This window comes from Anomaloglossus baeobatrachus, chromosome 9 (assembly GCF_048569485.1).
Source record: "Anomaloglossus baeobatrachus isolate aAnoBae1 chromosome 9, aAnoBae1.hap1, whole genome shotgun sequence".
In the NCBI taxonomy this organism is placed as follows: domain Eukaryota; kingdom Metazoa; phylum Chordata; class Amphibia; order Anura; family Aromobatidae; genus Anomaloglossus; species Anomaloglossus baeobatrachus.
In genome coordinates, this window is record NC_134361.1 from 22,276,503 (window position 1) to 22,304,057 (window position 27,555).

Genomic DNA, 27,555 nt, shown 5'->3' on the forward strand with positions numbered 1-27,555 from the left:
GCAGGAGGGGTTAATGCTGTGAGCTCAGCTCTGGGGAGCAGGAGAGGTTAATGCTGTGAGCGACAGCTCTGAGGTGCAGCAGGGGTTAATGCTGTGAGCTGCAGCTCTTGGGTGTAGGAGGGGTTAATACTGTGAGCTGCAGCTCTGGGGAGCAGGAGAGGTTAATGCCGTGAGCGGCAGCTTTGAGGTGCAGGAGGGGTTAATGCTGTGAGCTGCAGCTCTGGGGTGCACAAGGGGTTAATGCCGTGAGCTGAAGATCTGGGACAGAGAAGGGGTTAATGCTGTGAGCTTCAGCTCTGAGGAGAAAGAGGGATTAATGCTGTGAGTTGCAGCTCTGGGGTGCAGGAAGGGGTTAATGCTGTAAGCTGCAGCTCTGGGGTGCAGGAGGGGTTAATGCTGAGAGCTTCAGCTCTGGGGTGCAGGAGGGGTTAATGCTGAGAGCTTCAGCTCTGGGGTGCACAAGGGGTTAATGCCGTGAGCTAAAGATCTGGGGAATAGAAGGGATAAATGCTGTGAGCTTCAGCTCTGAGGAGAAAGAGGGGTTAATGCTGTGAGTTGCAGCTCTGGGGTGCAGGAGGGGTTAATGCTGTAAGCTGCAGCTCTGGGGTGCAGGAGGGGTTAATGCTGTGAGCTGCAGCTCTGGAGTGCAGGAGGGGTTAATGCTGTGAGCGGCAGCTCTGGGGAGCAGAAGGGGTTAATGCTGTTAGCTGCAGCTCTGGAGAGCAGGAGGGGTTAATGCTGTAAGCCGCAGCTCTGGGGAGCAGGAGGGGTTAATGCTGTAGCTCTGGGGAGCAGGAGGGGTTAATGCTGTGAGCGGCAGCTCTGGGGAGCAGGAGGGGTTAATGCTGTGAGCCGCAGCTCTGAGCAGCAGGAGGGGTTAATGCTGTAGCTCTGGGGAGCAGGAGGGGTTAATGCTGTGAGCGGCAGCTCTGGGGAGCAGGAGGGGTTAATGCTGTGAGCGGCAGCTCTGGGGAGCAGGAGGGGTTAATGCTGTAGCTCTGGGGAGCAGGAGGGGTTAATGCTGTGAGCTCAGCTCTGGGGAACAGGAGAGGTTAATGCTGTGAGCGACAGCTCTGAGGTACAGCAGGGGTTAATGCTGTGAGCTGCAGCTCTTGGGTGTAGGAGGGGTTAATGCTATGAGCTGCAGCTCTGGGGAGCAGGAGAGGTTAATGCCGTGAGTGGCAGCTTTGAGGTGCAGGAGGGGTTAATGCTGTGAGCTGCAGCTCTGGGGTGCACAAGGGTTTAATGCCATGAGCTGAAGATCTGGGACAGAGAAGGGGTTAATGCTGTGAGCTTCAGCTCTGAGGAGAAAGAGGGGTTAATGCTGGGAGTTGCAGCTCTGGGGTGCAGGAAGGGGTTAATGCTGTAAGCTGCAGCTCTGGGGTGCAAGAGGGGTTAATGCTGAGAGCTTCAGCTCTGGGGTGCACAAGGGGTTAATGCCGTGAGCTGAAGATCTGGGGAATAGAAGGGGTTAATGCTGTGAGCTGCAGCTCTGGAGTGCAGGAGGGGTTAATGCTGTAGCTCTGGGGAGCAGGAGGGGTTAATGCTGTTAGCTGCAGCTCTGGGGAGCAGGAGGGGTTAATGCTGTGAGCGGTAGCTCTGGTGTGCAGGAGGGGTTAATGCTGTGAGCTCAGCTCTGGGGAGCAGGAGAGGTTAATGCTGTGAGCGACAGCTCTGAGGTGCAGCAGGGGTTAATGCTGTGAGCTGCAGCTCTTGGGTGTAGGAGGGGTTAATACTGTGAGCTGCTCTGGGGAGCAGGAGAGGTTAATGCCGTGAGCGGCAGCTTTGAGGTGCAGGAGGGGTTAATGCTGTGAGCTGCAGCTCTGGGGTGCACAAGGGGTTAATGCCGTGAGCTGAAGATCTGGGACAGAGAAGGGGTTAATGCTGTGAGCTTCAGCTCTGAGGAGAAAGAGGGGTTAATGCTGTGAGTTGCAGCTCTGGGGTGCAGGAAGGGGTTAATGCTGTAAGCTGCAGCTCTGGGGTGCAGGAGGGGTTAATGCTGAGAGCTTCAGCTCTGGGGTGCAGGAGGGGTTAATGCTGAGAGCTTCAGCTCTGGGGTGCACAAGGGGTTAATGCCGTGAGCTAAAGATCTGGGGAATAGAAGGGATAAATGCTGTGAGCTTCAGCTCTGAGGAGAAAGAGGGGTTAATGCTGTGAGTTGCAGCTCTGGGGTGCAGGAGGGGTTAATGCTGTAAGCTGCAGCTCTGGGGTGCAGGAGGGGTTAATGCTGTGAGCTGCAGCTCTGGAGTGCAGGAGGGGTTAATGCTGTGAGCGGCAGCTCTGGGGAGCAGAAGGGGTTAATGCTGTTAGCTGCAGCTCTGGAGAGCAGGAGGGGTTAATGCTGTAAGCCGCAGCTCTGGGGAGCAGGAGGGGTTAATGCTGTAGCTCTGGGGAGCAGGAGGGGTTAATGCTGTGAGCGGCAGCTCTGGGGAGCAGGAGGGGTTAATGCTGTGAGCCGCAGCTCTGAGCAGCAGGAGGGGTTAATGCTGTAGCTCTGGGGAGCAGGAGGGGTTAATGCTGTGAGCGGCAGCTCTGGGGAGCAGGAGGGGTTAATGCTGTGAGCGGCAGCTCTGGGGAGCAGGAGGGGTTAATGCTGTAGCTCTGGGGAGCAGGAGGGGTTAATGCTGTGAGCTCAGCTCTGGGGAACAGGAGAGGTTAATGCTGTGAGCGACAGCTCTGAGGTACAGCAGGGGTTAATGCTGTGAGCTGCAGCTCTTGGGTGTAGGAGGGGTTAATGCTATGAGCTGCAGCTCTGGGGAGCAGGAGAGGTTAATGCCGTGAGTGGCAGCTTTGAGGTGCAGGAGGGGTTAATGCTGTGAGCTGCAGCTCTGGGGTGCACAAGGGTTTAATGCCATGAGCTGAAGATCTGGGACAGAGAAGGGGTTAATGCTGTGAGCTTCAGCTCTGAGGAGAAAGAGGGGTTAATGCTGTGAGTTGCAGCTCTGGGGTGCAGGAAGGGGTTAATGCTGTAAGCTGCAGCTCTGGGGTGCAAGAGGGGTTAATGCTGAGAGCTTCAGCTCTGGGGTGCACAAGGGGTTAATGCCGTGAGCTGAAGATCTGGGGAATAGAAGGGGTTAATGCTGTGAGCTGCAGCTCTGGAGTGCAGGAGGGGTTAATGCTGTAGCTCTGGGGAGCAGGAGGGGTTAATGCTGTTAGCTGCAGCTCTGGGGAGCAGGAGGGGTTAATGCTGTAGCTCTGGGGAGCAGGAGGGGTTAATGCTGTGAGCGGCAGCTCTGGGCAGCAGGAGGGGTTAATGCTGTGAGCGGCAGCTCTGGGGAGCAGGAGGGGTTAATGCTGTAGCTCTGGGGAGCAGGAGGGGTTAATGCTGTGAGCTCAGCTCTGGGGAGCAGGAGGGGTTAATGCTGTAGCTCTGGGGAGCAGGAGGGGTTAATGCTGTGAGCGGCAGCTCTGGGGAGCAGGAGGGGTTAATGCTGTAGCTCTGGGGAGCAGGAGGGGTTAATGCTGTGAGCCGCAGCTCTGAGCAGCAGGAGGGGTTAATGCTGTAGCTCTGGGGAGCAGGAGGGGTTAATGCTGTGAGCGGCAGCTCTTGGGAGCAGGAGGGGTTAATGCTGTGAGCGGCAGCTCTGGGGAGCAGGAGGGGTTAATGCTGTAGCTCTGGGGAGCAGGAGGGGTTAATGCTGTGAGCTCAGCTCTGGGGAGCAGGAGGGGTTAATGCTGTAGCTCTGGGGAGCAGGAGGGGTTAATGCTGTAGCTCTGGGGAGTAGGAGGGGTTAATGCTGTAGCTCTGGGGAGCAGGAGAGGTTAATGCTGTAGCTCTGGGGAGCAGGAGGGGTTAATGCTGTAGCTCTGGGGAGCAGGAAGGGTTAATGCTGCAGCTCTGGGGAGCAGGAGGGGTTAATGCTGTAGCTCTGGGGAGCAGGAGGGGTTAATGCTGTAGCTCTGGGGAGCAGGAGGGGTTAATGCTGCAGCTCTGGGGAGCAGGAGAGGTTAATGCTGTAGCTCTGGGGAGCAGGAGGGGTTAATGCTGTAGCTCTGGGGAGCAGGAAGGGTTAATGCTGCAGCTCTGGGGAGCAGGAGGGGTTAATGCTGTAGCTCTGGGGAGTAGGAGGGGTTAATGCTGTAGCTCTGGGGAGCAGGAGAGGTTAATGCTGTAGCTCTGGGGAGCAGGAGGGGTTAATGCTGTAGCTCTGGGGAGCAGGAAGGGTTAATGCTGCAGCTCTGGGGAGCAGGAGGGGTTAATGCTGTAGCTCTGGGGAGCAGGAGGGGTTAATGCTGTAGCTCTGGGGAGCAGGAGGGGTTAATGCTGTAGCTCTGGGGAGCAGGAGGGGTTAATGCTGTAGCTCTGGGGAGCAGGGGGGGTTAATGCTGTAGCTCTGGGGAGCAGGAGGGGTTAATGCTGTAGCTCTGGGGAGCAGGATGGGTTAATGCTATAGCTCTGGGGAGCAGGGGGGGTTAATGCTGTAGCTCTGGGGAGCTGGAGGGGTTAATGCTGTAGCTCTGGGGAGCAGGAGGGGTTAATGCTGCAGCTCTGGGGAGCAGGAGGGGTTAATGCTGCAGCTCTGGGAAGCAGGAGGGGTTAATGCTATAGCTCTGGGGAGCTGGAGGGGTTAATGCTGCAGCTCTGGGGAGCAGGAGGGGTTAATGCTGCAGCTCTGGGGAGCAGGAGGGGTTAATGCTGCAGCTCTGGGGAGCAGGAGGGGTTAATGCTGCAGCTCTGGGGAGCAGGAGGGGTTAATGCTGTAGCTCTGGGGAGCAGGAGGGGTTAATGCTGTAGCTCTGGGGAGCTGGAGGGGTTAATGCTATAGCTCTGGGGAGCAGGAGGGGTTAATGCTGCAGCTCTGGGGAGCTGGAGGGGTTAATGCTGTAGCTCTGGGGAGCAGGAGGGGTTAATGCTGTAGCTCTGGGGAGCTGGAGGGGTTAATGCTATAGCTCTGGGGAGCAGGAGGGGTTAATGCTATAGCTCTGGGGAGCAGGAGGGGTTAATGCTGTAGCTCTGGGGAGCTGGAGGGGTTAATGCTGTAGCTCTGGGGAGCAGGGGGGGTTAATGCTGTAGCTCTGGGGAGCTGGAGGGGTTAATGCTATAGCTCTGGGGAGCAGGGGGGGTTAATGCTGTAGCTCTGGGGAGCAGGAGGGGTTAATGCTGCAGCTCTGGGGAGCAGGAGGGGTTAATGCTGTAGCTCTGGGGAGCAGGAGGGGTTAATGCTGTAGCTCTGGGGAGCTGGAGGGGTTAATGCTATAGCTCTGGGGAGCTGGAGGGGTTAATGCTGCAGCTCTGGGGAGCAGGAGGGGTTAATGCTGCAGCTCTGGGGAGCAGGAGGGGTTAATGCTGCAGCTCTGGGGAGCAGGAGGGGTTAATGCTCCAGGGATCAGGACCGCACAGATCAGACAGCAGGGCTGTAGCCCCCACAATCCCTTGCGGTAATGAGGCGCTGAGGACTACAGTGCCCATAATGCCGTGCGCCGGCTCCGCCTCTCAGTGAGTCTCCATCTGCAGACAGCAGTGGGCACCGGGCTCCGTCCTCCTCCTCCGCGGCCTCCTGCCCCCGATCTGCCGCGTCCTGTGCCTCCCCCGCCCCCTCCTCGGCCCCTTCCCTCCTTTCCCTGCTGTCTCCCTCTCCTGTCATCTGTCTGCTCTGTGCGGCCATTGATACATTGTAGCCCCTGTCATTTTCCTGTTTCCTTCATCTCCCCCTCCCCAGTAATTCGTGCTCTGCTCCCCTCTTGTCTCCATCTCCCCCTCTTCCTGTCTTTCTTGCAGCAGCTGTTGGATTTGGCATCTTCTCCCCCAGATTTCCATTCTGGGGGTGCCCTCTGGGTCCCATCACCCCCCGCAGGCAGTTAGTACCGTCCGTTTTGACACTTTTATAATAGGAGTGGACCGTTACATCAGCATCCTGGGGGGGTGGGTGGCAGAGAGAGCCGAAGAGGTGGAGCAGATGGTACCTGATTGTGCGGAGATTGCACCCTGCTGGCATTGGTACAGGAGGTAACGGGAGGGGCAGGAGAATCTGGGAAAGCGGTGCAGCCGGAAACTTTGGGAGGAACCGTAATGGGTACGGATTAGGGGCCGTGTGAAAAGTTTAGGGGGGCAGAGGTGCGAAAGTCAACAATAGCTATAATGTGTGCCCCATAGGAGAGAAGGGGGTACCATGTGCCGGGGGCTCCAATCCTCTCTCTGCTTTCATCCCAGGGTTGGCTGAAGCCCAGCAAGAAGCCCGGAGCCCGAGAGGGACCCTCTGTACAGGTCAGTGATGGCGGATACGGCATATCACTCGTGTAATCGTGTGTATAATGTATGGGGGGAGGGGAACACACCTGTGCACTACAACTCTCAGCTTTCTGGTGGGAGTTGTTGATTCCAGCTGCGCAGCCTCGTGGTATAATCCGCACATGTGTGTGCGCGCGGCGTTATCCCAGGTCCTTGTACCGTAGGGATTGTCGTAGATCGCGGACGCGTCAGATTTTGCAGTTTGTGGGTCAGAAAGAATAGTAAAAGAATGTAAAAAATGTGAAAATTCCTGATCCCTGTTTACTCCGACTGGGGGGGTGAAAATGAGCCTAATGTTCCATAATGAGAGCGGTGCGAGGGGATCGTGTACTGGGGGCGGGGGTCCAATCTCTATGATTAGCCATGGATTGATAGGTGCTCGGTGTCACGGGGCCGCTCTGGGCCGTGGTTAGTTTCGGGCCATTACACAGTCCCATATTACCGCTGCGGTGCATTGGAAACTATTGACGGGCTGCAAAATAATTCCTGTATCCCGGAGTGTTGTGGGCAGGATCGTCGCACCTATCCTCCAATAATCCGGCACTGGTCAGTAATGGAGGGACAGGTCCTGGACGGGTGATAGCACCGCCTACGAGGAGTCGATGCTCAGCAAAGATCACAAGTTCTGGGGGACGGATATAGAGCAAATCTGCTTAAAGGTCCTCTGCAAAAAAAGCTACAAGAATTCCTGTAATACTCTTCCTATTCGTTTCTACAGGAAATAACCTCCTGTTCACACTTATGAATGCGGCATTTTTTTTCCCACTTGCAGTTTTTGAAAAATGCCTGGTGGAAAAAAATAAAGTGCTGATAGGACCTGCTCCAACCTCCACAGGCTCTATCAAAAGGCTGCAAAAATAGACTTCCATAGCTCTTCAGGAAAAGATCTCCTCCCAAAATAGTGAAGTGAGTGCAGCTCTGGAGTATAGTACAGGAGCTAACTCAGGATAAGTAATGATTTAATAATAATTTTATTCATTTATATAGCGCTATTAATTCCACAGCACTTTACATACATTGGCAAAGTAATGTACGTATACAGTGAGTGCAGCTCAGTAATAGGATCAGTAATGTATGTACACAGTGACTGCACTAGCAGAATAGTGAGTGCAGCTCTGGAGTATAATACAGGAGGTAACTCAGGATCAGTAATGTATGTACACAGTGACTGCACCAGCAGAATCGTGAGTGCAGCTCTGCAGTATAATACAGGAGGTAACGCAGGATCAGTACAGGATCAGTAATTTATATTTATAGGGACTGCACCAGCAGAATAGTGATAAGTAATGTACGTACACAGTGAGTGCAGCTCTGCTGTATAATACAGGAGGGAACTCTGGATCAGTACAGGATAAGTAATGTAATGTATGTACACAGTGACTGCACCAGCAGAATAGTGAGTGCAGCTCTGGAGTATAATACAGGATGTAACTCAGGATCAGTAATGTAATGTATGTACACAGTGACTGCACCAGCAGAATAGTGAGTGCAGCTCTGGAGTATAATACAGGATATAACTCAGGATCAGTAATGTATGTACACAGTGACTGCACCAGCAGAATAGTGAGTGCAGCTCTGGAGTATAATACAGGATATAACTCAGGATCAGTAATGTATGTACACAGTGACTGCACCAGCAGAATAGTGAGTGCAGCTCTGGCGTATCGTACTCCAGTAGAGGATAATTGATCTAACTTATCTACACACGTGGACATCGCCTACTTAATTTTAGAGATCTGCTGATTTGAAGTTACAAATCCATACCTGAAGCTGCACTAGTGTTGGATAGTGGAATACAGTTTGATTCTATTGTTTTTTCTAATTAGTTTGATAAACCCCAGAATATTCCTAGTCAGAAAATGAATACATAATTTTGGGCAGAGCCTGTAGTGCGCAGCTCCTTTTACATAGTTACGATATGAGGCAGCTCCAGGGATCACTTAAAGGGGTTGTCCAGTGGGGAAAGAAAAATATTGGCAAAAGGTCTGAGTGGCTTACAAAATGAAGTGCTATTTGGCTACCTGCTCTCATCATTCTCTTTCCAGGGTTTTCTGTGTCCCCGTTGGTCTCTACTTCTTTGTCACGACACAGGAAATGCTAAGAAATGGCTGAGCCAATCGCTGGTCTCAGGAGGGGCGCACCATAGCCAGATACTGGCTGAACACCGGTTCCTGTGTAATACGGGGACCAGGGAGTAGATTAGAGGGGACCAAACAAACAAGTTCTCCAAACAAGAGCAAAGAATCTGACTGAGCCCTTTGCTAAATTTTCCTCCAGTGTAGGACCTGAGGGGGCGGAGCCTGACTACTGTTCATAATGAATGCTCCGCCCCCTCACTGGATTAGGAGTTGGGTTTTACCCCACAGAAATCAATAGGTTAAATCACTAAAAAAAAATGATAACTATTTGATAGCTGTTTTTTCATTTTTAAGCATTCATTGTTTCTTAGAGAATTCCTTTAAGACCCCAGGTGGCGCCATGCCTATGTGTAATGTAATCACGCGGCGGCGCTCCCGCTGAGGGGACCTATTTCAGTGATATTTAGCCTTGTGTAGATGGGTATAGACACAGTCTCCCTTGTCAGAGCTGTAGCTTTCCAGCCTGGAGATGTTTGGGTTTTAGCCATGTTTTGTAGTTGCTAGTGGCAACTACCTATCAGATTTCAGCTCTTATGTATCAGATACCCCTTGGAGAGTGAAAGAAGCCACCTGATTGGGCGCTATAGACAACTGCTGCTAGGTTATCAGAAAAGGCAGAAAAGCCTTTTACTTTGATAAGATTTGCCAAATGTTAAAAAAGACACCCCTCATATAATGGTAATAAATCGTATGGTCTCAGACACAACAAGGCCTCGTTGTCCATAGCGACCAATAAGAATTCTTGTTTCAGTTCACCAGGTCAGGTTTTGAAACAGAAGCTGATCTGTGATTGGCTGCTGTGGGAGCTCAGGCCTCTGCAGCAGTCTTTTTACCAATATATTATATATACCTTCAGCAGCTGTGATTTCCCAGCAGTCAGCGGGGCAGGTGCCCATCACACCTGATACCGCCTTATCCCCGAATTACCTCAGGGGCCTGAGATCTGCCGCCCTCCATGTTCACACAGCTCCGTGAGATGAAGAGTCCCTGCAATTACCTCACATCAAAGCTTATTCTGCCCAGAAATGGCTGATTACAGAGAGCAGTAGAGCCGTCTCCTCCCAGCACTTGGCTATAGATCTACCCCCTCTTGTTGTGGCTGGGCGAGTGCTCGTTCCGTCGCCCAGGCATTGGTCACTGTCTCCTTATTTTGGCCGGGCAGTCCCAGCTGCCCCACAGTGACCCACAAGTTTCACAACCTCCAGGGACCTCGGGTTTCTTCAGAGAAACAAACCAAACCCTGAAGACGTCACGGACTTCCTGCAGAATTTACCACAGAGGAAAAAACATATCTACAACCTCCGAGGATGAGTAATAACTGCGTCAGCTGCAGTCTGTATATAGACCCAATCTACTGTGTACATATATTGCATCAATTGTCCTCTAGTGTTATACTCCAGAGCTGAACTCACTATTCTGCTGGTGGAGTCAGTGTACATACATTACTGATCATGTACTGATCCTGAGTTACATCCTGTATTATTCTCCAGAGCTGCACTCACTATTCTGCTGGTGCAGTCACTGTGTACATACATTACTGATCCTGTATTATACTCCAGAGCTGCACTCACTATTCTGCTGGTGCAGTCACTGTGTACATACATTACATTACATATCCTGTATTATACTCCAGAGCTGCACTCACTATTCTGCTGGTGCAGTCACGTGTGTACAGACATTACATATCCTGTATTATACTCCAGAGCTGCACTCACTATTCTGCTGGTGCAGTCACTGTGTACATACATTACATTACATATCCTGTATTATACTCCAGAGCTGCACTCACTATTCTGCTGGTGCAGTCACGTGTGTACAGACACTACATTACATATCCTGTACTGATCCTATATTATATTCCAGAGCTGTGCTCGCTATTCTGCTGGTGGAGTCACTGTGTACATACATTACAGTACTGATCATGAGTTACCTCCTGTAGTATACTCCATAGCTGCACTCACTATTCTGCTAGTGCAGTCAGTGTACATACATTGCATTATTGACCCAGAGTTGCATCCTGTATAATACTCCAGAGCTGCACTCACTATTCTGCTGGTGCAGTCACTGTTTACATACATTACTAGCCTGTACTGATCCCGAGTTACCTCCTGCATTATCCTCTAGAGCTGCAGTCACTATTCTGCTTGTGCAGTCACTGTGCATGTATTGATCCTGTACTGATTCTCTGTTATACTGCATTATACTTCAGAGCTGCACTCACTATTCTGCTGATAGTCACTGTGTACATATAATACCATACTGATCTTTTTAGCTTGTATCTTATTCCAGAGCTGCATTCACCACTCTACAGGTTTCCGAGCTAAAATCTCCCAGAATTCCCTGCTTGTTCTGGTGATTTACTCTCTAAAAATGTATAGTACAGAGTCTGGTGATCTGATAACAGGTCCTATAGTACATTGCAGTCCACTAAACTGTTTTGCGTCTCTTAACAAGCTTGCTGACTGTTTCCAATAACAACCAGCAGAATTCTGAATGCTGCTCCGAGCTTTGCTTTATGAAGCGACACGTAATTTGGCTTGTTGTATGTTTATTGAATGCTGTGAGCTGAACAAGAATTCTAGATCTTCTCCGTGGTGTCCGCATAGTTGGAGTCTTGTTTCTGCCCTTGGGGGACATGTGAGGTAGCAGATATTTTAGTAAGTGGTGGAGGTGTCACAGCTCACCCCCCCCCCCCCCCTCCCCGCTTCACTTGTTCTCGGTCTGAAGGAAAGGTCTTTACATTTTTATCACTTTTAGTGTCTCTCTTGAACTTTTGCTGGGACTTCTTAGATTCTTACAGCTTTATTCTTGGCGGTGTTTGGCTTTGATGTTTGGTCATTGTGGAGCTTGGCGCTTCGGTCACGTCTTTGTGATCAGGATCCAATATGGTTTCCATCCTCTCATCCAGTTTGTGGCTTGTACTTTAGCTTGAGTCACCTTTTGGCTAAAAGAAAACGTGGCTGGTGCTAAACTGAGCCTAAGACCACCATGTCTGAGATAGCCACCTATTCTATAGGGCACCGCATAATCCTGATCATAAAGGATGGGAAGTAATTGTTTTCTGCCTGCCATTGTCAGCCATATTGGATTTCCTTGGTGCAGCTATTGCAGGGCTGGATATATTAGTAGAAACACTTGTGGCAATGTAGCAGAGCTGGGTATGTCCTGATCCACTTTCGTGGCAATGTTGCAGAGCTGGGTATGTCCTGATCCACTTTCGTGGCAATGTTGCAGAGCTGGGTTTGTCAGGAGGCACACTTGTGACAATACAGCAGAGTCCAGTGATGTAGCGGAGCAGGTTATGTCCTGAGGCACGCCACACCTGTTGAGGTAGCAGAGCCCTGATACACTGTATGTCAGGAATGGAACCTGAGGCAATGTAATAGAGAATGTGGCTGGAGTTGCGGAGTGGACGCGGACTACCTGAATACTCAGGCGGCTGCTTGAGCCTACCTAGAAGGTCTAAGGGCAGGACATCAGAGGTGCAATCTGAGAGTGAGTGGAGGCAGGAGGAGGCCGCACTCAGCTCTGGATCCAGGAGAAGGGCATGACGCGTATATGGGGGAGGCTGAATGAGGCGGCCATCAGATACCGTATCTACGGTGGTTGAGCACCTTCAGGGCACCCATCACATCACTTTCATTATGTACGTCTATGCTGGGATGGATCTGTCCTGTAGTATCTTGTGGCGGGGATCTGATTGATCACCCACAGTTCTGCTGGGAAGTGTATTCCTGTGATCACATCATGGAGAAAGGAAGTAGCTAGCTTCTTCTCCTGCCCCTAAGACAGCCAGAAAAGTTAGATGAATGTTGGCCGAGCACGCTGACTTTGGCAGCACCAGACATCCATCTCCTCTGTATGGGGGGGGGGGGGTGTCCTGACTTTCTCCTATTGTCAAATGTTGGGGAGAAATAAAGGTTGGGCATGTTCGATGTCTACATGCCCAATCACTTGGTCCCATGGGAGATAATCTGCTGCTGGAGGTGATTGGTACTGGCTTATTTCATCAAGCGGGCGATGGGTGGTTGGAAGTAATAGCTGTTGACTGATCTAAGGTGTTTGGCCATGTCAAACTGTTTACGTAGATGCCCCAATGCCGGCCCCTGTGAGCCCCGGCCTCGTAAACTGTGTCCAGGTCACTTCTATGAAATGGATGTCAGGCGTAGCCAAGTCTGATCGTCTCTCGTCCGGTGTCTGTGGCCCTAGATCTGATCTTCGGGCCTATATTGCATCATCGGTCTTCTCTGTAGTGAGAGTGGACATGGCGCAGGCCTCAGCACCACGGGGTGAAGGCCGAGCGATGGAGGCTGCCTGGGATCCAGTAAATAGGACAATGATCTGGGCCTGGAGAGACGTCAGCAGCTGCGACAGGAGGGAGAAGGGGGTGTGCGGAGAGAAGAGGCCTCTGTCATTGATGGCGGCGGAGGAGGAGAGTGAGGGGGAGACAAAGCGATCAGTGATGAGGAAAATATCAGGGCAAAACAGAAGTTTACAACGCTGTGATCCCGTCTGGAGGCCGCGAGGATCACACCTGTCCTGCGCAGTCAGCGCCGAGGGGCACGGATTCAGCTGTCCGTCCCGTGACATCCGCCATACTGTGCCCAGACAGGCTGTAAACCGGGCCGGGACCCTGCGCCCGAAATACACAAGTATTACATGTGACCAGTCGTCTGCTGTGTAAAACAGTCAATGTAAAGTAACCCAACCCTAGCCGCTGTGGAACCACAAGTCACAGCATGTTCTTTAACCCCTGTCCTAATGGGCTGTTACCTTCTATTGTCAGTGTATTGCAAACAAAACTTTATAGTTTTAAATTTTTTTTTTTTTTTTAATCTGATTACTAGGGCAAGGGGAGGGAAAGTGTCTGTGTGTCTGTGTGTCTGTGTGTCTGTGTGTCTGTGTGTCTGTGTGTCTGTGTGTCTGTGTGTCTGTGTGTCTGTGTGTCTGTGTGTCTGTGTGTCTGTGTGTATAGATATACACATACATATGTATGTATGTATGTATATGTGTATATATATATGTATATATATATATATATATATATATATATATATATATATATATATATATATATATATATATATATATATATATATATATATATATATATATATATATATATATATATATATATGTATAATCTTAAGAAGAATCTGATTAATAAGACCTATTGCTTTGCATGTTCTCATGCCAGTTTTAACCCTTGTGCTCTCCGCAGGTAGTCCGTCAAGCTCCGTGTGATGTCATCAAATGTCGTCAAAGCTGCTTCTCCATTGGCTAGCTCTGTGACAGGTAAGCACCGCCATATTAGTGGGGGTTTATAAGGTTAAGTCTTGCCTATCTGCATCCATCCTTAACCCAAATAGATCTAAGTTATTACTGATCTGCTATGATTGGTGACTCCTACATTATCAGTAGGAATTCACGGTAGTCTAATTCACCATCTACATTGTTGTTCTTACATGCTTTACACTGCAGCTTTGCTTTTTTTATACTGGCTATGAAATAATGTGTAACTGCACAGACAGGAAACATATGACATGTGAAGTCTGTGGGGGTCCTGTTGTTGATATCCTCTCAATCATTGAGATAAAGGGGCTGAAACTAGGAGAGGCCAGGTCAGCTTGTAAAGTCTACAAGTCCGTCTTCTGATTAGAGGGGATCTCCACAAACTCGGGACTACACAATGTCAGGCAGCAGCGGCAAAAGCAACCAAGATTTTATGGTGTATATAAAAAGCGAGATTGGATCCCAACGTATTGTTACCCCTCTATAAATCACTTGTAAGGCCACATCTGGAATATGGGATCCAGTTTTGGGCTCCACATTTTAAAAAGGACATTCAGAAGTTTGAGTCAGTTCAAAGGCGGCAACTAGATTATTACAAGGAATGGAGGCCGCCCGTATGATGAGGAATGGAGGCCGCCCGTATGATGAGGAATGGAGGCCGCCCGTATGATGAGGAATGGAGGCCGCCCGTATGATGAGGAATGGAGGCCGCCCGTATGATGAGGAATGGAGGCCGCCCGTATGATGAGGAATGGAGGCCGCCCGTATGATGAGGAATGGAGGCCGCCCGTATGATGAGGAATGGAGGCCGCCCGTATGATGAGGAATGGAGGCCGCCCGTATGATGAGGAATGGAGGCCGCCCGTATGATGAGGAATGGAGGCCGCCCGTATGATGAGGGGGAAAATGGCGTCTCAGAGGAGATCTCATTTATATGTATAAATACATGTGTGGTCAATATAAAGGACGGGCACATGACTTATTCCTTCCAAAGACAATACTAAGGACCAGGGGGCACTCACTGCGAGTGGAAGAAAAGCGATTCCGACAGCTAAATAGGAAAGGGTTCTTTACAGTTAGAGCGGTCAGACTGTGGAATGCCGACCACAAGAGGTAGTAATGGCTGACACTATAACAGCTTTATATCAGGGCGGATGATTTCCTCACTACACAACATTGTGGGTTATAAATGATTTTATGACAAAATGTAGAACTGGTGGAGGAAGGGGGAACCAGATGGACCGGGGGCTTTTTTAACCTATGTAACAGGATTCCCACCATCATGGAGATGAATGGGCTGAAACTAGGAGAGGCAAGGTCAGCTCATAAGTCTACGAGTCCCTCTTCTGATCGGTGGGGGACTCTGTTGTTGCGATTCCCCATTGATCACTGAGAAAAAGGAGCTGAAACTAGGAGAGGCACTGTCAGCTGATAAGTCTCGGTCCCTCTCCAGCCAGTCCGGCACACGGTGAGCACCTCTGATTCAGCCATCAGTTTCCTATCGCCCCCCCCCCATCCTCTGGTGCCTCCGATCGGTCCTCAGGACCCTGCAGATGCTGTTATGGCCCCGGCTCCTCAGTCTGTTTCCAGTTAATATCTTACCAAGTGGATTTGCAAGGATTTAGTTGCAGCTTGCGGTGCCCCTCGCTGCGTCCGGCCTCTGACTCACTTATTACAGAATGGCTTGGCAGACGGGCAGCTGTTATCACTCAGATCTGCCGGGCTGATGGCCGCCACCGCCGGAGCTGGCAGGAAGGATTACTCTAACAAGAGAAGATGACGGGCAGTGTCCAGTCACTGACACCAGGGGCCAGATCTGCAGGTAACCCTTTAATGGAGACCGGAGCTGGGTACCTGTATATTGGGGGATGTGCGGCTGGGTGGGTGGGTTCACTTACTTATGCAGTGATACTGCCCGGCATGCGTATTGTAGATTTCCGTTACCACATCTAGTTGGCCCCTGATGGTGAATATCTGCTAGCGAGGAGATGGGGGAAGTGACAATTGCAGGGGGAACATAGTATGATATGCCGGGTATACTAATAAATGACCGACCACCAGCCCTAGATGGGTGGGGTGGGGTGGGGGGGGCGACCACCAGCCCTAGATGGGTTGGGGGGGGGGGCGACCACCAGCCCTAGATGGGTCCGGTCTACCAGAGCAGGAGTTGTGCTTGCGCTGGCCCTGGGACCTGCTGATCAGTGTAGGTGACGACGGTGACAGAAGTTCCAAACTCCTCCTTTGCCACTTTTCTTTTGAGAGAAAAAAAATAGTGCTCAATGGACTTTTTTTTTTCCTCCCCCCTTAATCTCACATTTTGTGCTATACAGCGTGTAAATGAAGCGTGCGCCGTGTGCTTCCCTTGTTCTGGGAAGGTGATTTTACTTTGCGCATGCCTGATCATATGCTTAGTCAGTACAGCATAGAACTGGCGCAAGTGCAGAGATTGATCAATCATTTGGCAAGAGTGCGAGACAACTTGGCTTATGCAATTTTATGTCTTTGCAAATGTCCTGGTAAACATGTAGCACGCAAGACTCGAACATGTCTCACCCACAAACACCTTAATCTCCCTTGCACTGCACAGAATAGATCTGGTGCATGCGCATGTTGGCTGTATGGTGGTGGATAGAGCAATGAATCTCGCTGGGAACTTTTGTTTTCTTGATGCAGTAGCTTTATGATTGAAGCCAATGACTGCGCATGCGCCGTTTCTGTGCAGTACTGATCAAGCACAAAATTGAGCTGCACGAGGCTGATTTATAAGAGCCTTTGTAAGTGTCAAGATGAACCGGTGCTAAAACAGTGGTTTTGTGATGATTGACATGTTTAACTCTGCATATGTCACAGAATAAGAAAGGGAACCTGTCACCAGATTTGGCGACTATAAGCTGCGGCCACCACCAGTGAGCCCTTATATACACATTCTGGCATGCTGTATATAAGAGCCCAGGCCACTGTGTAGAAGGTAAAACTCACTTTATAATACTCACCTAACGGGCGGTGCAGACTGGTCGGATGGGTGTCTCTGTTCCCCAAGGTCAGTGCCTCCTCTTTCGGCCATCTTTGTCCTTCTTCTGAAGCCTTGATGCATGACGTGCTGTACGTCATGCACACGCGCCGGCATTGAGGTCCTGCGCAGGCGCACTTTGATCTGCCCTGAGCAGGGAAGATCAAAGTATTGTGGTGCGCCTGCGCAGGACCTCAATGTCAACTAGCGTGGATGATGTGGGACGCTTCATGCACCCAGGCTTCAGAAGAAGGAGGCTAAAGATGGCCAACTGAGGAGGCGCCGGTACCGGAGTATGGAAACGCCCATCCGGCCAGTCTGCACCGCCCTTTAGGTGAGTATTATAAAGTGAGTTTTACCTTCTACACAGCGGCCTGGGCTCTTATATACAGCATGTCAGAATGCTGTATATAAGAGCTCACTTGTGGCCGCAGCTTATAGGCCCCAAATCTGGTGACAGGTTCCCTTTTAATCTTCCTGCGCAAAATGGGGGCAAAGGCAGTGTGCATGCGCCGGGTCCAGGCTGTGGATGATGCATGTGGTGTCTTCTTCAAGAAGCGATAAAGGGTCTGTCTTGTGCCGATTCACCAGGACACTTGTAGGGTTGCGCCCGGTGGATACTTGACATACGGCGCATGCATTTAATTTTTCTGATCTATCCAGAACTAATGGGCAAAAAGTTTTAGGAAAGTATTTCTAGCGCATCTTCCCAGTTTCCATGGGTAAATAATGGTGACTGGGCCCCTTCTAAATACCGATTGATCAGCGGAGTGGTAGAATTGCATGTTATCGCTCTATAGATAAGGATTGGAAGAAAAAAATGTAGCCGGAGATCCCCGGGGTCGGGATTTCAGAGTTGGAGAGTTGCACTTGGCCGGAGCCCAGTCGGTCTTCACGTGACCCGGGGCCGTCTGGGCACCAGGGGCGGCAGCAGAAAAATGTCAGACAAAGGGCTAACACACCAGCACAAAAGAGGGATTGACGGAGGTTCCCGGGCGTCGGAGGTCGAGGGAGGCAGGAAGAGGGGGGTACGATGGCGATGCAGGAGTGTAGAGCGATGGACGAGGCCTACAACTGATGGAATAAAGAATTGCATGCTTTTTCACCCGGAGGAACGCGGTCATCCCTACTATAAGCCTGATGTAATGTCACGGGAGGCGAGAGCAGGTAAGATGACGAGATACGGGCGGCCTCGCTACTTAATGGTGAGATAAGGGCGCTTATCTGCGTGCGGCCCAGGCGTGGTCACTGCTCGCTGTGTATGGATTCACGCTCGCCTGCACCGTAAGTAATCTCTGGAGCGCCGATATTACCACGGTCTACCGGCGCACAATTTATTATGCATTTTAGGAGTCAGTCAGTTTTATACAGACTCAAGCCGCAAGTTGCATTCATCCGTCAGGGCATGCTGGGGTTTGTCTTACCATTGCTGGAGGCTGACAGGTTGCTGACGGCGGTCACTACACGCTGGGAGCTGCAGTATTAGACCAGTTAGTGGGGCTGCAGGCCTCGGCTATCAGCACATGGTGATGGGAGTTGTTCTGCAGCAGCTGGAGGGGCTCCAAACAGGAGGCCGCGGGTCCGCAGGGACATAAGAAATGTGTATAAAGGGGATAAATAACGAAATGCTAGAAGCCTGTACAGAGGTGGAGGAAAAGCCGAGACATCGCACTGAACTCTGCCCATCTGATGATCTGCTGACACTCAGACCTCAACAGGACTCCTCCAGCATATATCCCAACATCATCTGTATACTCCCGTACGTTATATCCCCCGGCCTCGTCTCTCTCCTCCTCCTGTGCCTTGCGTCCCCTGTCCTCGTCTCTCTCTCCTCCTGTGCCTTGCGTCCCCTGTCCTCGTCTCTCTCTCCTCCTGTGCCTTGCGTCCCCTGTCCTCGTCTCTCTCTCCTCCTGTGCCTTGCGTCCCCTGTCCTCGTCTCTCTCTCCTCCTGTGCCTTGCGTCCCCTGTCCTCGTCTCTCTCTCCTCCTGTGCCTTGCGTCCCCTGTCCTCGTCTCTCTCTCCTCCTGTGCCTTGCGTCCCCTGTCCTCGTCTCTCTCTCCTCCTGTGCCTTGCGTCCCCTGTCCTCGTCTCTCTCTCCTCCTGTGCCTTGCGTCCCCTGTCCTCGTCTCTCTCTCCTCCTGTGCCTTGCGTCCCCCGGCCTCGTCTCTCTCTCCTCCTGTGCCTTGCGTCCCCCGGCCTCGTCTCTCTCTCCTCCTGTGCCTTGCGTCCCCCGGCCTCGTCTCTCTCTCCTCCTGTGCCTTGCGTCCCCCGGCCTCGTCTCTCTCTCCTCCTGTGCCTTGCGTCCCCCGGCCTCGTCTCTCTCTCCTCCTGTGCCTTGCGTCCCCCGGCCTCGTCTCTCTCTCCTCCTGTGCCTTGCGTCCCCCGGCCTCGTCTCTCTCTCCTCCTGTGCCTTGCGTCCCCAGTCCTCGTCTCTCTCTCCTCCTGTGCCTTGCGTCCCCCGTCCTCGTCTCTCTCTCCTCCTGTGCCTTGCGTCCCCCGTCCTCGTCTCTCTCTCCTCCTGTGCCTTGCGTCCCCCGTCCTCGTCTCTCTCTCCTCCTGTGCCTTGCGTCCCCCGTCCTCGTCTCTCTCTCCTCCTGTGCCTTGCGTCCCCCGGCCTCGTCTCTCTCTCCTCCTGTGCCTTGCGTCCCCCGGCCTCGTCTCTCTCTCCTCCTGTGCCTTGCGTCCCCCGGCCTCGTCTCTCTCTCCTCCTGTGCCTTGCGTCCCCCGGCCTCGTCTCTCTCTCCTCCTGTGCCTTGCGTCCCCCGGCCTCGTCTCTCTCTCCTCCTGTGCCTTGCGTCCCCCGGCCTCGTCTCTCTCTCCTCCTGTGCCTTGCGTCCCCCGGCCTCGTCTCTCTCTCCTCCTGTGCCTTGCGTCCCCCGGCCTCGTCTCTCTCTCCTCCTGTGCCTTGCGTCCCCCGGCCTCGTCTCTCTCTCCTCCTGTGCCTTGCGTCCCCCGGCCTCGTCTCTCTCTCCTCCTGTGCCTTGCGTCCCCCGGCCTCGTCTCTCTCTCCTCCTGTGCCTTGCGTCCCCCGGCCTCGTCTCTCTCTCCTCCTGTGCCTTGCGTCCCCCGGCCTCGTCTCTCTCTCCTCCTGTGCCTTGCGTCCCCCGGCCTCGTCTCTCTCTCCTCCTGTGCCTTGCGTCCCCCGGCCTCGTCTCTCTCTCCTCCTGTGCCTTGCGTCCCCCGGCCTCGTCTCTCTCTCCTCCTGTGCCTTGCGTCCCCCGGCCTCGTCTCTCTCTCCTCCTGTGCCTTGCGTCCCCCGGCCTCGTCTCTCTCTCCTCCTGTGCCTTGCGTCCCCCGGCCTCGTCTCTCTCTCCTCCTGTGCCTTGCGTCCCCCGGCCTCGTCTCTCTCTCCTCCTGTGCCTTGCGTCCCCCGGCCTCGTCTCTCTCTCCTCCTGTGCCTTGCGTCCCCCGGCCTCGTCCCTCTCTCCTCCTGTGCCTTGCGTCCCCCGTCCTCGTCCCTCTCTCCTCCTGTGCCTTGCGTCCCCCGTCCTCGTCCCGCTCTCCTCCTGTGCCTTGCGTCCCCCGTCCTCGTCCCGCTCTCCTCCTGTGCCTTGCGTCCCCCGTCCTCGTCCCTCTCTCCTCCTGTGCCTTGCGTCCCCCGTCCTCGTCCCTCTCTCCTCCTGTGCCTTGCGTCCCCCGTCCTCGTCCCTCTCTCCTCCTGTGCCTTGCGTCCCCCGTCCTCGTCCCTCTCTCCTCCTGTGCCTTGCGTCCCCCGTCCTCACCTGTCTTGGTCTCTTCCCATGTCTTTGCAGGAGCGATGGAGCTGTCTGTGGCGCAGTGGCTTCTCGTGGTCTGTCTTGTGGCGTTCCCGCTCTTGTATGAATGGAGCATCTCCTTCAAGTATTTCTGTAAGATGGCGTTCTACAACGGCTGGATCCTGACGCTGGCCATCCTGGCTATTCCTATATGTGCAGTGAGGGGGCGCAACGTGGAGAACATGAAGTGAGTGACGGCAGCCGCCTCCTCTGAGGTTGCGGTGTTATAGGACCGGCCACTGCGCCATTATTCCCTTTTGTTGCATGTCTTGATCCTGGATTTTGGCATTTCCATCGCTCTATCTGTACTTATTAGTGCACATTGTCTCCGGTCGCAGGGTCCTTCGGTTCATGCTCCTGCACATTAAATACCTCTATGGTATAAAGATCGAGGTCCGTGGTTGGGAGAACTTCAACATTAAGGAGCAGTACGTGGTGGTGTCCAATCACCAGAGCTCATTGGATCTGCTGGGTAAGACGGGTGGAGGTCGGGGTGTTCTCTGGGTCCGTATCTTCCCGTGACGTGCAATTACTCTGGTATCGTTATGTTGCGGTCAGTGGGGGGCACTTGGTCCTCGTTGGGTCACTGTGGGCTCTTACGGGTGATATTAGTCTATATGTGGTAACCTTTTTTGTCTCTGCTCTCTCCAGGGATGATGGAGATCCTGCCTGGTCGCTGTGTGCCCATTGCCAAGAGGGAGCTGATGTATGCCGGCACCGCCGGGCTGGCGTGCTGGCTGGCCGGTGTCATCTTCATCAACCGTAAAAAGACAGATGACGCCATCAGCGTGATGACGGAGGCGGCGGAGACCATGCTGAAGGAGGATGTAAGATGGGAAGCCAAGGGGGCTTTGTCAGAGGTCGCACTAGGTTTAAGGCCAGGGGCACGGACGTAACCCCCTAATGCCACTCCAAGCAAGTCATATATTTTATTTTTTGTCCACTACTATGTTTTATGCTACAAATGAGTCCAGGGTGGTGGTAAAATTAAAACGGATGCTTGCGGACAGGACTCCGGCCATTTGCTTCTCACAGATCTTTATATTCCCCTCTTGTTTGGTCAAAACGCGATGATGTCACATCACCGGCCGGAAGAGTAAGCGAGGAGCCGGAGTATCTGCTTCTGCTCGTTTCCTTGGGTGCATTGGTGACACATGGTTTGACCACTAGGCCCATAATGAGAGATTAATATACAGAAGCCACACAATCGCTCTTACACCATTGTAGGGTCAGAATGTGAGGGTCCGGGAGCATGGAGGACAGCGATGGAACATCTATCATGGTGGACAGCGATGGGACGTCTATCAATTACTGTGTCTTTGCTGATCCTAGGTGCGTGTGTGGGTGTTCCCAGAAGGGACCCGGAACCACAGCGGGTCACTGCTGCCATTCAAGCGAGGGGCCTTCCACCTGGCAGTGCAAGCACAGGTAAGACCCCCAATCTGTGGAGGAGTGAGGCTCGCTGCAGCCATTACCCCATGGGCCGCTAACCCGGCCGCTTTATCCTCTGCCCGGCAATCGCAGGATTTGTCATATGACCCCAGGTGCACGTTTCTACTGTATTTTATTCTGTCTTTTAGGTCCCTGTAATTCCAGTCATCATGTCATCCTATAAGGATTTCTACAGCAAGAAAGACAGAAAGTTCACTACAGGTGAGACCGCCGGCTCAGTCTGGCCTCTTTTTCTTCCCTAAAGTATTGAAGAATCAGTCTCCATACTGACGTCCCGTGAGTGCCGTGAGCCATAGATGCTGCCGTCTGGAAGATGCCAGGAGAACGTTGCGTGCCTGACTGCGCTGTGCCCACTGTACAGATGGTGGAGGAGGAGGAGGATGCTCCGGGCTGTTATCGGGGGTCGGCCGAGGCCTCTTGGCTCCATTGAGGGGAAATCTTAATCTTCTGCACAAGACATTGTGGACAATTTGTAGCTTCCAGCTTTGAGGGGAACAGTTTGGTGAAGACCCTTTTCTGTTCCCCATGATTGAGCCCAGTGCACCCCATCCATACAGAGGGGGGAGAAGATTACTAAGATCATTAACACTTCTCCTGATGTTTATGGGGCTACCATGTCTCATTACTGACATTTGCCCCTCGGCTCATTACTGCTCGTTTTCTATTGGGTTTGGCCATTTTGCACGGTGTCTCCTTTAATGCCCCGGTAATGAGTATTGGTATTCTGGTCAGATTGGGGGTGCACGGTGCCAGCGCTGCCCTCTGAGGGCACCGGTCCAGCAGGACGAGGCGCTGGCGTAAATGTAAGCAGTAAATAATGAAGCGAGCACTTAACGTCCGAGACGGTGGCTGGTCCCCGGAGTAACATAACATGGTGTCTGTGCACAGGAGGCGCAGCTCCGGTGTCCACATCAGTTTCACAAGACTGAACAGACTTCCTGACACTAAGTTTAGACGCGCCCGTCGTGTTGCACTCGCTGCTATAATAAGGGCGCTGCTAAAATCCAACATCAACAATGTCTGACACAAAGGTGATGTCCTAGAACATCTCCCAACCAAACCTCATCCAGGCCACGGGCAGAACGGCCCCCCGAGGTCAGTGAGGAAGCTCCTGGTGATCCGGGGGGACACATTCACACTTGTCAGTCACTTTGTCTAATGATGGACCCTCACTGTCGGGCTGCAGTGTAAAATAGAGGGGAGATGCCGGGTGCAGGGAGTCTGTGCTTATATGTGAAGAGCTATGATTGCCGGCGGTCAGTTCTCCTGACACAGGTGGACACATACAGGCCGTCCTGTTCTGCCACCAACTCCCCCGCCATGTCTGCATGGACCTTGTGCACTGGGTGCCGTTATGGAGAGCAGGAAAGGGTCTTCCCACAAAGCTGGAAGCTACAACTGTCCACAATGTCTTGTGCCAAAGCATTAAGTAAAAAAATGCCAAGGCCGAAACCCAATAACCTCTCATAGTGATGGCCTCCACCACAGCCGGTGCAATGCAGTCTGGGAGTAACGCTCTTAAGACATTCACCAAACCCAGACTCCTCCATCAGACACAGATGGGAAAAGTGTGATCCATCACTGCACAGAACATTGGCCTTGGTGATGTATGGCACGGCATTGTGCTTGGTGATGTATGGCACGGCATTGTGCTTGGTGGTGTATGGCACGGCATTGTGCTTGGTGGTGTATGGCACGGCATTGGCCTTGGTGATGTATGGCACGGCATTGTGCTTGGTGATGTACGGCTCGGCATTGTGCTTGGTGATGTACGGCTCGGCATTGTGCTTGGTGGTGTATGGCACGGCATTGTGCTTGGTGGTGTATGGCACGGCATTGGCCTTGGTGATGTATGGCACGGCATTGTGCTTGGTGGTGTACGGCACGGCATTGTGCTTGGTGATGTATGGCTGCAGATACTCGGCCATGAAGCTCCCGGCAGGTGCAGTGTTTATACTGATGTTACCAGAGGAGGTCTGCAGTTATGGGGTCAGCAGAGCGGTGGTGACTTTTCTGTCCTCTGATCCTGAGCACTTGACACCCCCACTTCGTAGTATTACAGTCTCTCCACTTTGTGACTGAGTTGCTACAGCTCTTTCCACTTCTCAATAATATCACTCACAGGTGATGGGGAAGATTTAGGAGCAAGAAATGTCATGAACGGACTTGTTACCCCGGTGGCTCCTATTACAGGATGCGCTGGTATCGGTGAGCTCCGCACCACCGGCCAGTCTGTCACATGATCGTAAAGGTAGACGGCTGGAGGGGGCCAGAGGTTATACACTGGGGGCAGTGGGCCCGGATGTTACTGAGGGGCCATAGGTTATACACTGGGGTCAGTGGGCCCGGATGTTACCGAGGGGCCAGAGGTTATACACTGGGGGCAGTGGGCCCGGATGTTACCGAGGGGCCAGAGGTTATACACTGGGGGCAGTGGGCCCGGATGTTACCGAGGGGCCAGAGGTTATACACTGGGGGCAGTGGGGCCGGATGTTACCGAGGGGCCAGAGGTTATACACTGGGGGCAGTGGGGCCGGATGTTACCGAGGGGCCAGAGGTTATACACTGGGGGCAGTGGGGCCGGATGTTACCGAGGGGCCAGAGGTTATACACTGGGGGCAGTGGGGCCGGATGTTACCGAGGGGCCAGAGGTTATACACTGGGGGCAGTGGGCCCGGATGTTACCGAGGGGCCAGAGGTTATACACTGGGGGCAGTGGGCCCGGATGTTACCGAGGGGCCAGAGGTTATACACTGGGGGCAGTGGGCCCGGATGTTACCGAGGGGCCAGAGGTTATACACTGGGGGCAGTGGGCCCGGATGTTACCGAGGGGCCAGAGGTTATACACTGGGGGCAGTGGGCCCGGATGTTACCGAGGGGCCAGAGGTTACACACTGGGGGCAGTGGGCCCGGATGTTACACGCTGGGAGTAATTGGACTGAAGGAGAATCTAATCCCGTGATTAAGGCCTCTGGTCCAGAACTTCTGGTCTTCATAGTGTGTAATGTACATATAGAATTTTTTTTCCTCCGTTATCCTTTTCTTTAGTAACGTTCTCCCTCTTGTCTCTTTCAGGAAAGTGTACAGTGCAGATCCTCCCGGGGGTGCCCACTAAGGGGCTGTGTGCTGATGACGTCCCTGACCTCGCCGATAAAGTCCGAGGGTTGATGCTTGAGACATTAACTCACATTTCAAATGAACGCCCAGGAAAAGAGCCTGGGGGTGGACATTGATCCCCTTCCATCGCCCTCCATCGTCATCCTTGGCCTGGGTACCACCTCCCCACCCCCCATTCAGGAGCAATCCAAAAGAGTTACAATACTGAGCGAGAGAGGAGAGGGCAAAATCTCCATTCAAGGATCCCATTGAACCACGTAGCAAAGGCCATAGATGAGACGCCACCAACGTGAGGCTCGGGGGGAGAGTGGAAATCTGTATAGGACTATAGGAGATTATTATTTTTTTTTTTTTTTGTAAACAAGAAAATGAACATTCCCTTCAAACCGACAAGGACGTAGAATGTCGCCCGAAAGACGATGAGGACGTCACATCGGCTGGAGGACCTCCATGTAAAGCGGGAGGGTTAGGGGGGGTCATACAGTTATTAGTGGCTGACCTGGAGACTGGTTTGAGAACGTGGTCATCCAGACACCATAGGGTTAAATGACGGGAACGTGGCTGGTTAGGAAAGAGGACCGGATGACATTCCATTAGCGGGAAGGAGCCGGGTTGTCAGTACGTGGAGCCGTGTGTGAGATTTAGGAGGGGGTGCCTTATGTGTAATTATATTTATTAATGTGAGGCCGGTACTGCGCTCTCCTCTCTCCTTGCGACTGTCCGCAGTCCTCACCGTCTTCCCTCTCCGGTCGGCCAGTTGTATAGGGTGAAGGATGCCCAGCGTCGCCCTATTCAGCTGCCCTCTCCGGCCCTCCATCTCTTTACGGACTTGGAATGGGGGCAGGAACCATGGACCTGATCTGCCCAAACTGTGGCCTCTTCTTCCCCCTTTGCCTCTTCCCATGCTCCCATCACTCCGCAACCACCGACCCGCAACTTTCAGACTCTCCCCAGATTCCTGTCTTGTGGCCTGAGAATATCCACGTTTTTGTTACTCCGCGGCCTGATCCCTTCTTCGTCCTCTCATCTGCCTCCCGTTTCCACGTACTTTTTCATGTACTAGTGCGAGGCGTGGAAGAGTTACACGTGCCAATGTGATCCTAGCTATCGATTAGTGGGAAGAGGATGTCTCGTGGGTATGACGTGGGCGGGAGGGGCATATTAATCTCCTGTCCTGTATATGTGAATTAGCATTGCACAATTTTTTTCTGGGTCACTGTTGCGTCTGGTCTTTATTTCTTTTGGATTTTTCATTATTACTTGTTAGGCTAAAAGTCATTTTTGCTAAATGCATTTCATTAAAAAATTTGCACCGTTTTGGCTTTTACAGTCTCTTTATTTCAGGTGCATTAAAGTTTAATGTGGTCATAAATCAGCTGAAACCAGCCAATCAATGACCGAGGAAAGGCAAACTCCAATCAGATTGTTTATTAGTTAAAGGGAACCTGTCATCAGAAATTTAGCTATAAAGCTAAAAGTTCCCCCCTCTGCAGCTCCTGGGCTGCATTCTAGGAAGCTTCCTATAGTTCTTGTGGCCACTTTTATACCAAAATAAACACTTTGTAAACTGGTACCTTTTCTTATGCAAATTTCGTAAATCTTCCATGGGGGCGGGCTGCCTGGGGTCTGTTGCTGTCATCCTGCTGATTTACGCCGCCCCCAAATGCTGAATTTCAAAGCTCAGGACACCGCCCGTGGTCCCGCGCATGCGCTGTTCCACTGTAGCGGTGCCGTGCACTGTGTGAACGTGTGACCGCTGGTGACGCTTTGCGCGGGCACGAGGTTATGGGCGACGCTGTGAGTGTCATCAGCAAGTTCCGCCCATAACCTCGTGACCGCACTTTCCCCTATTACTCCAGCGTTATGCGCAAGCTGGCCAGATGACCGGACGTCACCTGCTGCTGAGCAGGATGGGAAAGAGGTGACGTCCGGTCACCTGGCCAGCGAGCGCGTCACCAGCGGTCACACGTGCACACAGTGCACGGCACCGCTACAGTGGAACAGCGCATGCGCGGGACCACGGGCACCCAGGGGCGGCGTCCTGAGCTTTGAAATTCAGCATTTGGGGGCAGCGTAAATCGGCAGGATGACAGCAACGGACCCCAGGCAGCCCGCCCCCATGGAAGATTTACGAAATTTGCATAAGAAAAGGTACAAGTTTACAAAGTGTTTATTTTGGTATAAAAGTGGCCACAAGAACTATAGGAAGCTTCCTAGAATGCAGCCCAGGAGCTGCAGAGGGGGGAACTTTTAGCTTTATAGCTAAATTTCTGATGACAGGTTCACTTTAATCTGTTAAATCTTTTTTTTTTTTTTTTTTTTTTTTTTAAATTCCCTCAGCTCCCCTGATTGTCACTTTTTTTTTTTTTTTTCTCCTTTTTATGCTGTCGCACCATTGCAGAAATATTCACGTGTTTGTTTGGAGCGCAGTGTGTGAAATCTCTGCTTGTAGTGCAACTGGGCATTTCTTCAGAGTCTTCTCTGGGTGTGTGCACTGGCACTCTTCACTCTTCTCTTCTCTGGAGGGGGGTGCACTGTCACTCCTCCCCTTCTCTTCTCTGG

At 52.3% G+C, this 27,555-nt stretch overlaps 1 protein-coding gene across 3 annotated transcripts; it reads left to right on the top strand.

Moving 5' to 3' along the window:
• The first annotated feature begins 5,429 nt into the window (after positions 1–5,429).
• Positions 5,430–26,310, top strand: AGPAT1 (1-acylglycerol-3-phosphate O-acyltransferase 1). 3 transcript variants are annotated; one of them, XM_075323255.1, is made up of 9 exons: positions 5,430–5,798; positions 6,152–6,205; positions 13,589–13,662; positions 20,422–20,611; positions 20,763–20,896; positions 21,076–21,251; positions 21,757–21,852; positions 22,005–22,077; positions 24,952–26,310. In XM_075323255.1, the coding sequence occupies exons 3-9, from the start codon at positions 13,611–13,613 to the stop codon at positions 25,107–25,109; spliced, it is 879 nt and encodes a 292-aa protein (XP_075179370.1). In that variant the 5' UTR covers positions 5,430–5,798; positions 6,152–6,205; positions 13,589–13,610; the 3' UTR covers positions 25,110–26,310. The 3 variants fall into 3 exon arrangements, with proteins under 3 accessions (XP_075179370.1, XP_075179371.1, XP_075179369.1); XM_075323256.1 differs by lacking the exon at positions 5,430–5,798 and adding an exon at positions 5,997–6,014; XM_075323254.1 differs by lacking the exons at positions 5,430–5,798; positions 6,152–6,205; positions 13,589–13,662 and adding an exon at positions 17,690–17,836.
• Positions 26,311–27,555: the final 1,245 nt, after the last annotated feature.

Bases quoted from the DNA above. Each gene is read 5' to 3' on its own strand.
- AGPAT1 (XM_075323254.1), top strand. From the start codon at position 17,764: ATGCTTTTTCACCCGGAGGAACGCGGTCATCCCTACTATAAGCCTGAT. The intron at 20,612-20,762 runs GTGAGTGACGGC...CTCCGGTCGCAG, and splicing joins CGCAACGTGGAGAACATGAA to GGTCCTTCGGTTCATGCTCC. The intron at 21,853-22,004 runs GTAAGACCCCCA...TCTGTCTTTTAG, and splicing joins ACCTGGCAGTGCAAGCACAG to GTCCCTGTAATTCCAGTCAT.